General features: G+C 43.4%; 1 protein-coding gene across 2 annotated transcripts in view; it reads right to left on the bottom strand.

Annotated features, from left to right (window-relative positions):
* The window catches only part of DEPDC4 (DEP domain containing 4), a 28,311-nt gene that overhangs the window by 2,729 nt on the left and 14,829 nt on the right, over nt 1-10,753 (bottom strand). Inside the window, exons 4-7 of one of the 2 annotated variants that reach the window (XM_045291741.1) lie at nt 9,533-9,759; nt 8,784-8,926; nt 8,554-8,679; nt 3,717-3,845 (exon numbers count right to left, since the gene is read on the bottom strand). In XM_045291741.1, the coding sequence (XP_045147676.1) occupies nt 3,726-3,845; nt 8,554-8,679; nt 8,784-8,926; nt 9,533-9,759 (616 nt within the window). In that variant the 3' untranslated portion in view covers nt 3,717-3,725. The remainder of the gene's footprint in view (nt 1-3,716; nt 3,846-8,553; nt 8,680-8,783; nt 8,927-9,532; nt 9,760-10,753) is intronic. The other variant, XM_045291743.1, reaches the window with a different exon arrangement.

Here is a 10,753-nt window from a genome sequence, read left to right as displayed (position 1 = left end):
CTGAGGAGAAGCCACATGGACCTACCCTGATGCAGCCCTGGGTGCTGGAGCAGCCGTGTGGAGACCCCTGCCAGTGCTGAGATGCTTACACGCTCACTGATTCTGCTTTCCTCTTGCAGGCAGCATCATAGTATGTGTTTTGTGAGATGGAGGAGGACTTTGTGGATTGGTGTTGGGTTAATGTTGGACTTGTGGGCTTGGGCAGCACTGAGTTGGGCTGTTTTCTTGATGTGCACTTAACTTTTATATAAAACTCTATTGTATACATGAGTTTCTCTAAAGTACCCAGACTAACAAAGGGTACTCAAAACTACTGACCAAACCATTCACTCCCTCAATTTCTTTTCCCATTCTCCAAACCACCTCCTTAGAATCATTCTTTTCTTTTCATGTCACCTGTTTAGTTCTCTCTTCCACCTTCCCTAAGGCTTAGACAATAGGGTCTCCTACTTTATCGAGGAAAAATGGTCCCATCACTTAGTGATTTTTTTTAGGACAAACACATTAATTTGTTAACCAAAGGGATGATCCTAATTAAGTCAATACTTTGAAATAATTGTATGTAAAAAGTCTGTCATAGAAGCAATTGAATATTAGAACAACAAAAGCAGTATGGTGATTTGCTCATTGAACCGAGCTTGTTCATTCTCACAGTTAATTCCTGTGTAATGATGGGAGTTTTCATTCTACTTTTTCCTAGGTCCAAGTACCGGTGACTTTGTTCATAATACACTCTACCATTAACCTTCTGTCTTCGTTTTCTTGTTCCTGGGCTCTCCTTCCCACCCCCTCCTGGGGTTGGACCAACGTGTCATCGGTAAAGTTGCAGACAGTCTTGAGTTTTTCTGGCATCAGCTGTAGTGTCTTCAACTTTTCACCTGGGTTTCGAGGACACTGTGTTGTTCTCAAAGCACTCTCGGTTTCCATGGGGACTGTTTTGCCATCAGTAGAGATGAGGACACAGGGAGGCTTGGCCATTGCACTCAGTTTTCTCAGGGCCATTCCCACTCCCGGTTCCTTCATGTTCCCATCAAAGCCTTTGCTGACTACCGGTCGCCACCTTCCTATGAGCTGCTCAGTGGTGGCCATGGTGGGCTTGGACAAGCAGGTGTGCAGAGAGGGCAGAGGGAAGGCCAGTGACAGAGCAAGGAGTGCCTCCACCACTTATAATGACTGCCCGCAAAGTCCTACCCACGAACTTTTGCCTACATCCACACACACTGTCACCTCCTGTTCCAGGCGAATCCTTGATCTTGGGTTCTTAAATTCACTTCCTCCTGACTGCTCCTTTTAGCGTATGTAAGTGAATGCATGTAGAATGAAAATATATTTTAAAATGCCTACCAATCTTCCTACTTTTGTCTGAAGTCAAAATATGTAAAATTATATTGGAAAAGTGAACTCAGTAATGGCAGCCAGTTGACGTTTGCTTGGAAACTAGTAAGATTAGAATCCAAAAAGTTTCTAGTGTTCAGCACAAACTTAACTAGTTTCACTGCTTAACGGCATCGCATAGACAAGATGCACAAGTGAATGCCTGTTGTCATATGCCTTGTGTTCAAACAAGGAAATGAGGAGAATTGGCATCCATTAGCTAAGCAAGTCCAAATAATCCAAACAAACCAGTTTAAATACTACTGTGTTAATGCTTTTTCTAAAAAGTAATGATGTCTTAGAAACTTTAAAAATTTTTAAGGAAAAGAAAAAAAGTATTGCCAACTGTTATACTTGGCCAAGTCACTTAACTGCTCTAAGCTTTAATTGCCTCATCTGTAAAATAGGAATAATAATCATGCCTGCACAGGTTATTGGAAAGACTAAATAATTTCATATGTTCATGTTAATGCTCAGCATAGTACCTGACAGAATGTACCCCTAGAGAGTGTGTCTAGAATGTAATACTGGAATATTAAATCCAGGTTAATTACCAGGATTGAGGGTGAAAGTTAAATACAAACAAAAACTTGGAGGGGATTAAAAATGCAATAGGAGGAATACTTTCACAATGTCCATTTCAGTTCTGAAAAGACAATTAAGAAAGCGAAATATTGGGTATATTATAGATTTGAACATGGGAAATATCAGAAATTTAAAATATAGACAATTCCACAGGAATTACAGATCATAAAGTTAACTCAAAAAAGCTGAACTCCCTCTGGGACATGGGGGTACAGTGAATGGTGTGACCCTTTGCCTGGGCATGCCCACACGGTAGGGTATACTGGGCCCCTCTAGGGTTTCCCGTAGGGGCTCCAATACATTTCTTCCCTTTTGCTTTAAACAAACAAGCTGAAAAATAAGGCACAGCGACCAAGCAAAAACTCACTTAGAACCAAAATTACCCAGATTAGCCACGGAAAGCACTGGCCTAATGCATTAATTTATGAAGAAAGAAGTCATTTTATCACTGAAAACGAAAAGCCAATGGGAATATATTTTCATGAGGGATGTGTAGTGGGCTAAATAGTGTCCTCCCTAGAATTCATGTCCACTGGCACCTTAGATTGTGACCTTATTTGGAAAGAGGTCTTTGCAGATGTCATCAATTAGTGACTGAGATGAGACCATAATGGACCAGGTGGGCCTTAAGTCTAATGATGGATATCCTTAGAAGAAGGCAAAAAAAGGCACGCAGAAGCAGACATGTGAACACAGAGGCAGAGAATCTGGTGAGACAGCTGTAAGCCAAGGAAGTCCAAGGATTGCCTGAAGGGAGAGAGAGGCAAGGTACTCTCCCTTAGAGACTTTTCAAGTAGCTGGCCCTGCTGACCCCTTAACTTCACACTCCTGGCCTTCTGACCTAAGAGAGAATAAACTGCCATTATTTTAAACCACCCAGTTTATTTTGTTAAGGCAGCTCTAGAAAACTACTACAGAAGATAAGGAATAAATGCACAGAATAGAACAATAAACATTAATACTTATTTAAGTATTCATTAGGAGGTGTGGTGGCAAAGTGGTTAAAATGGTTGGCTACTAACCTAAAGGTTGGTGGTTCAAACCCATCAGCTGTTCCTTGGGAGAAAGATGTGGGAATCCGCTTCTGTAAAGAAGTCTCCAAAACTGGGTGGTTCTACTGTGTCCCATAGGGTTGGTATGAGTTGGCATTGAGTGGGGGCATTGACTGTGTGACTTGTAAATGCACTGCACTCCAGTCTAGTTGCACTCACTCTTAGTCTATGAAGGAGACGTGATTATCCCTAGATTGTAGAGCAGGATGCTTAGATAAGAAGTTAAGGGGTGTGCTTAGGTAATTTGGCTCCAGCACCCATACTGTCTCTCATATGACAGCCTAGGAAACATATATTAAAAATAAGTTCATAGTTTAAAAAACATTTAAATTAAGGAATTAGATAAATCACACACCCCCCCCAAAAATTAAAAAGACAGTGAAAAATGCCATAGAATCTATTCATTTGGCAGTTGGGTTCTTTTCCCATAAAATGTGGAGAGAGAGAGGTCTGAAGACAACATGTGAGAAATCAGAGCAAGGAAGGCCACAGGAGGAAAACAGAATCGGCAGATGGGAGATGTGGGAATTGGGAGCAGCAATGAGACACAGATGGCTTGCTGTGTTCTGTCAGTGGAAGGAGCGTACAAAAAGGACAGGAGAAGAGCTTGCTCGGGAGAGGAAAACAAGCTTCGTGTGAATTCCCTTGTACAACCTCACAGGTTTGGTCCATACTCACTCATGTTTGGTTCCTTTCCCAACTCACCTGACTCTCTCAGTCACTTAATGAGAAAGAAGTCTGTTTGAATGTTGTACCTGCTGTGGCATCTGGATCTTCTCCCTGATGAAGCTTCTTCAGTTTCTTACTAACCAGCTCCAATAATGTAACAGGTGTCTACATAAAAACAGGCATTTTCAAATACTTAATATGAATTCTTCCTATTCAGGAATCTAAGAGAAAATCCTCAGTGTGTTTGACCACGGAGCAGGGGAAGACAGGTGGTATCAGATAAAGAGGGACAGCGGAAGAGGATCTCTGAATAGCTGAACATTTTCAGGAATTCTTTAAAATTCCATCTTCTTTCAGGTTACCTCCCATCGAGTCGGTTCTGCTATGGCTGCTAACAACAACACGACAACACAGCATCTGAAGCTGGCTCAGCCAACCATCTAGGACGTTCTCCCGTAGCAGTAAAAATGGTCGCAGTAAAAATGGTCGGCACGTCTACCCTATCCCTGGTCTGAATGACCTTACACTGGAATTCCCTGGTCCAGGTGTCAACATCAGTTGCTGTCTGGCCCACGCTGGCTCATAATGACCCCACAGGATGGAGCATAGCTGCCCCATGGCGCTTCCACGGCTGCAGTCTTCAGAGAAGCTGCCTGGGCAGCTGAGGGCTCTGAGTGACGGCCCTTTCCCTTTCAGTTCGCAGCCGAGCGCTTAAACACCGCACCACCAGCGCTCCTTCCACACGGAAACAGTTTTAAAAACAACTCCAGACTCATTGCCATCAGGTCGATGCTGACTCCCAGTGACCCTATAGGGCAGGGTAGAACTGTCCCTTTGAGTTTCTGAGACTAACTCTTTCCGGGAGAAGAAAGCTTCGTTTGTCTCCCAAGGAGCTGCCCGTGGTTTCAAACTGCTGACCTTACGGTTAGCAGCTTCAGCACATAACCATGACGTCCTAAGGGCTCCTTATGCAGTGGTTCTACAATACATTCAAACACTATTCTCTTAAAACCGGTAAACGTTCCATTTCCACTTTGGGCTCTACGGAAGGGGATCATTCTGGGTTACAGCGCGCATCAGCTCGGGCGACCGCGGTCCTCCCGCAAACCATGCTGAAGCCCATGCTGGAGCCCATGCTGGAGGGCGAGCTCTTCCCCGGGGCCGGGAGCCTCCCGACCACCTTCTACCTGCCGCCCACTTAACCAGCAAACTGCCCCATTAATTCGTCCTGCCAGTCGATCAATATCTAGGGAGTGACTACTGGATGCTAGGCACTGTTCGAGGTGAGGAATAAACAGAGAAAATGCCTGAACTCGGCGCCGCCTCCTTCTGGCCAGGAACCCTGACCGGCGTCTGGCTCCGCACCGCACCTGGGCACCGAGCCGCGGGCGCTGCGCAGCAACCACTGCCAGCTCCGGCCAGGAAAGCCTGTCGGTCCCAGCGGCGTGCCGCGGCCACGGGCCTGCAGAAAGCAACGACCCGCGCTCCAGTTCTTTAAAGCCTTCGGAGTCCTCAGGGCAGGGCGGATCCAGGGTGTGCTGACCCGGAGAGCAGACGGGGCCCTGGGTGCCTTCATTTATGCTCCCAAGAGCTGTGAAACCGGGAAGCAATCCCGGAGCTGGCGCGCAGTCCACCAAGCTGAAAGGCGCCAATGGCTCCAGCGAGTGTTGGTGACTCTTACAGGGCTTCACCCCCTGGAGAGAAGGCTAATGGAACTGGAGCATGGAGCAATAAGGGCGGGGTCGGAAGCCTCAGTCTAGAACAGGGTTGGGCAGACTTCTGGGAAAGGGGGAACCAATCCTGTCCCTCACAAAAGTTTGGAGATCTGACGGTCATACACATATTTTTGCAGACAAATGAGATCACCATTGTCTGAATAATATCTTTAAATGAAACAAACAAAAAAAGTTCCTGAATTCATAATTATTTTCTTATTGGACTAAATATCATTCTTAAATCAGGAAACTTAATTTTAGGTAGTGGCCAACGCCCTTAAGAGAACAGCAGGGTGAGGTGGCCAGAGGGATGGAGGTAGGGATTGAGCCTGGGGAGCTAGGGAAGGCCTATTTCCTAGGGGACATCTGAGAAGTCTGAACAGGAATGAGAGGTCGAAGGATTCAGGGGAAAAATGGGGTACACAGAGACCAGCCTGCCTGTAGCAGGAACAAACATGACAAGCACACCCCCTCATCATGACACCCCAATCTTGGCTTCCTGGACCAAACCTCACCCATGATCCATTGGGTCCCAAACGGATTTGGCCTACTGCCCCCTTTTCAGAAAACAAATAAACAAAAACCCACTGTCACTCTGGCCATTAATGTACTCTAGCCCATAGCCCAGGGTACCGTGTTGGTATCGGCTTTGGTGTGCCCCCTGGATCATTCTCTCACCCTCACAGGGGCGGCCTTACCCATTTGGGGAAACACTGTGGCCTGACCTTTGCGGACTGGTCATCGAGCCTCCTCACTGCTTCCTGAACCCACAACCCCATGCTGCCAACGTCCTTTTCTGCCTTGGCTACCTAAGTGATTGCTGCGTCTAACATGAGGAAGAGATAGAAAACTGGGGCTGGGGGAAGTCCTTTCTAACTCCTGGGGCATATTAAGGAAGAGGCAACCTCACTTACCCAGACACAGGGTGACAGTGAAGAATGAAGACAGGCTGAGGGGCAAGAAATAGGAGAGAGGGTGTGTTTTCTCCAAATTTTTAGCTGGAATCTATGACCCATGCTAGCAAGTAAATATATGTAAGTATTTTATTCTAGCCACTATAGAGTTAAATATTTATATAACCTGAGCCCAAATCTCCATTCATGTCTTTTTAAATGAAAACCTAGGTGCAGAGCAGCTAGCAACTGGCTTACAAACAAGCTTTTAGAATGGGCTTCATTCAAAATTCATGAACGGGAATTGCCTCATCTATCTTTAGTACACCAGCAACCCCCACCCAACTAAACACACGTTTTTTTCCCTTGATAATGGAAATGAAACTTCAGTCAAGGTATACAGACAGGTACTAAATGGAACCAGTATGTTTATTACAGCAAAAAATAAGAAAAGAGAAGGAGGGAGGAAAAGGAAGAAAGAGAGAGAAGCCATTTTTAAAAACAGAATTTTGGAGAAGGAACACCTTACAAAAGGAGCCCTGGGGGTGTAGTGGTTACACAATGGGCTACTAACCTCAAGGTCTGCAGTTTAAAACTACCAGCGGTTCCCCAGGAGAAAGATGAGCTTTCTGCTCCCCAATAACAGTTATAGTTTTGGAAATCCAGAGGGGCAATTCTAGCCTGTCACTTTGGCAATTCTCCCCCCCCCAACTCACAGACTCGCATCGATTTGATGCAGTGAGATGAACGAACACCTTACAAATATTTATACAACTATCTGCTACTAAAATAGGGTAGTAGGCTGAAAACAATTTTTTTCTAAAGTGTTTCCAAATTCTGTATGTGCAGTATTTTTACTAATCCTACTATGACCTCTCTGTTTGAAGTCACCATTATCTCTTGCCTGGATTATTCCATCAGCCTCCTGAAAGGTACCCCCCTCTCCTCCTTGCTCCCCTAGAGTCTGATCTCAATATATGTCAGATTTATCAGATTGAAATGTCTGCCAGATCATGTCACAGCTTTGATCAAACTCTCCAATGATTCCCCATTTTATTCAAAGAAGCAAAGCCCTTCCACTGAACTACATGACCCTGGCTGTGACTTACCCATCCACTCTCACCTCTCTGACGGTACATCATCTATTCTACCCCCAACCCCCATCTTTTGTTCTGCCTCAAACCACTGCCTGCACCCCATTCCTTCAGGCCTTGCACATGACAGGTACTCAGTCCATCCCCACAACTGTCTCATCCTTCCAGTCTTCCCTTAGATCTCACGTTACAAGTGAGCCCCAGCTTGAATACCCTACTAATCACTATAAGATGCTTTTCATTTCCACCCTGCTGTTATTGTGAGGTGCCATCGAACCAGATCTGACCCACAGTGACCCTATGCAAACAATGAAATACCGCCCGGATTTGTGCCACCCTCCCGTTTGTTTCTACGCTTGAGCCCACCCTAGCACCTGTAAATCCCCTACCCTGCTTGGGTGTTTCTTTTTCCTGTTGCATTTATCACATCTACCTAACTTCAGGAGTCTCTGGGGTGGTACAGTGATGTGCTCAGCTACTAACTGAAAAGTTAGAACATAGGTTTCCAAATTTATTTGGCCTAGCACCCCCTTTTCAGGAAAACAACAGCAAAAACTCAGCTCCCCTAGCAATTAAAAACTTTGGTCCTGTTGCCCATAATCCCGGTGAAAGGGTAGTTATCTATCTACTTTTGCAGTTGCTCTGGATCATTCCAGTGCTCCCCACTCCCCAGGGGCCGTATCACCCCTCTGGGAGACATTGGGTCAGAGACTTGAGTCCATCCAGAGGTGCCTCAAAAGAAAGGTCTGGCAATCTACTTGGGACAATTACAGCCATTGGAAACCCCATGGAGCACACAGTTCTGCTCTGCCCTACACAGTCGCCAGGAATCAGAATCAATTCAGTGGCAACTGATTACCAAACCAGTTGACCTAATTAGTTAGAATTTCTCATTGTCTGTCTTCCCCGAATTGGATGTAAGCTCTTCAAGGGTCCAGCCCTCTGTTTTGTTCACTGGTGTATTCAAAGTACCTAGAACAGTGCCTGTGACATAGTGCTACCCAGTAACTGGGCTGAAGAAACAGATGAACATCCTTGTCAATACTGAAATTTCCTTCAAGCCTTGAACACTATAGGTACTCAGTACATTATTTATTAAGTGAATATGTTTTGCCTTTTTGCTTGACAGAAATAGATCAGTAAATGGGTGGAGGCAAAATGCCAGAGGTACCTTGAAGAGCTCAGAGTGATGCTCCAGTAGAAAGTGGGCTAGTTGTTCCGTCTGCACTCTTAATAACGATCTGCTTTGCACAAGTGCTTTGGTAAGAGTTTTCAGGATGACTGTTGTGTTGTCACACTGTAAGCAGAAAGTAGAGTTACATGAGTTTGAGACATTTTTCAAGGAGAGCGTAACATAACATTGAACAACAACAACAAACTACTGTTAATGTGTTTTCTTGCCTGTTTTTGGAGCTGGTAGGCATGAGGTTCTGATGCAACAGCCATAAAAGTAAGTAGCCGCCGTAATTCTTCCCTAACAGCGGGTGACACTAACCTCAGATACAGCTGGGTTGCTTCCAGCGCTTCTGTTCTCTTCCCATTTTCTGTCACACGGGTCACAAAGACAAAATGGGGCGAAATGGAGGGTGTGATAGTGACTTTGATTTGGGTGTTATTTTCGACAAGTAAAGAATTATGAAATATTTCAAACACACAGAAAATTATCTCGTAGGATAATATGTCAAACAGCTGTTTAATAACATGCAGTTTTATCAAATAGTATTCGGTTTTTCACATGAAATTAGGGCGACCACTTGCATAGATTATTAAAAAAAATATCATGATATTATGTCACTTGATTTTTATTTTGCTAAAAGGTCATTAATAAATCAGAAAGTCATGATTCCAGGTAGCTCATTCCTCTTATCCTTATTCTATATCAAGATATTTCTGATTGTCCCTGTGATGTATTGTGCCTTAGATTTAATGACTTATGCTACATTAGTAAATTTGATAATACTAGACTAATTATCAAATTTAAATGACATTAATAATAGTGGATCGAGAAACAAATTCCATGAAATATCTAAATATTATAGAAGAAAATTATTAACTTGTTACTAATCATGAAATATTCATAATATGCTACAATTCATATATGTATTAAAATGTATTAGGCAGAAAATCAAAGTTCAAACATTTTTTCTTACCTAGAAGTTCAATAATTCCTGAATGAACATCGAAATATTCATCAGTTAACAGGCAATCTTTCCCTTGATTATAATATTTTACTATGACATCAAACAGTATTTTCTTCTGAATATTCAGTTTTGTCTCTTTATGTGTGTTTTGTAGTATCTGCTGACTGACCGTAACTATCAGCTGGTCGGGGAAATATTCCAAGCATTCAATTGCTGCATTGAGCCAATTATCAATCCTGGAGGGGAAATGTTTAAAACAGACACAAACAAATCAGTGGCTGACATCTATCTGCATTTAATTGCAGAGAACATAGTATCATATAACAAAAAAATGTGGCTTCTATTTAACAAAATCTACAGGAGAAATACTTTTGAAGGAAGAAATACAATAAATTTAGCTAGGTAAATGATGGAGTGAATGAGAGGGAATGACACTTCTCCCCACCAAATACCACCACACCAGTAATGTATTTTTATTTTCAGGCAGTCACAAATATAGTTGTCTACCTTTTTATTGCACATTTTAAAATTCAGTAGTGCTTTTCTATTCCATGAGTGGGTCTCCTCCCCTCTCTGATTCACGAACTTTTGCTCACTGCCAGGGAGTGGATTCTGGCTCATGTGGCCCAAAGGACAGAACTTCCCTTGTTGATTTCCAAGACTGTAACTCTTTTTAAAATTTCTTAAAAATCATTTTATTGGGGGCTCTTACAGTTCTTATAACATTCCATACATCAATTGCGTCAAGCTTTTTTTTGTACATATGTTGCCATCATCATTTTCTAAGTACTTTCTATTTGAGCCCTTGGTATCAGCTCCTCTTTTTTCCCTCCCTCCCCCTCATCTTTCTCTGAAGGCGCAGCTGAGGTTTAGAACTTATGATCTCCTACTATTTGAGAACAAGAAAGCACTCTCCTATCAGAGATGCGCTGTTTCTCTGAGACACACTGCTTTCCCTTTTCTTAATCCCTTCACCCCAATGAGACAGTTGGGACCCTCCCTCCACTGCCTCTGGAAAGCCTTGCATTCTCTTTCTCCACATCTACCCTACCTTTTCCAGATTTGGGTTAGTATTTATTGCAACAGTATGTCCCTTCTGTTTCAAGGTTTTATCTAGCATGCCTTAGAGGAAACACTGGATTGATGCACCATTAAAATAGAAAGATATTGGGTTAGTCTGAGTACTTTAGATAAACAAATCCACTACAACTCATGTCTGAGAGACTTTTA

Source organism: Echinops telfairi, unplaced genomic scaffold (assembly GCF_000313985.2).
Source record: "Echinops telfairi isolate 266 unplaced genomic scaffold, ASM31398v2 ScPeMD7_2;HRSCAF=8, whole genome shotgun sequence".
Classification (NCBI taxonomy): domain Eukaryota; kingdom Metazoa; phylum Chordata; class Mammalia; order Afrosoricida; family Tenrecidae; genus Echinops; species Echinops telfairi.
This window is presented reverse-complemented; position numbering and strand designations above follow the sequence as displayed.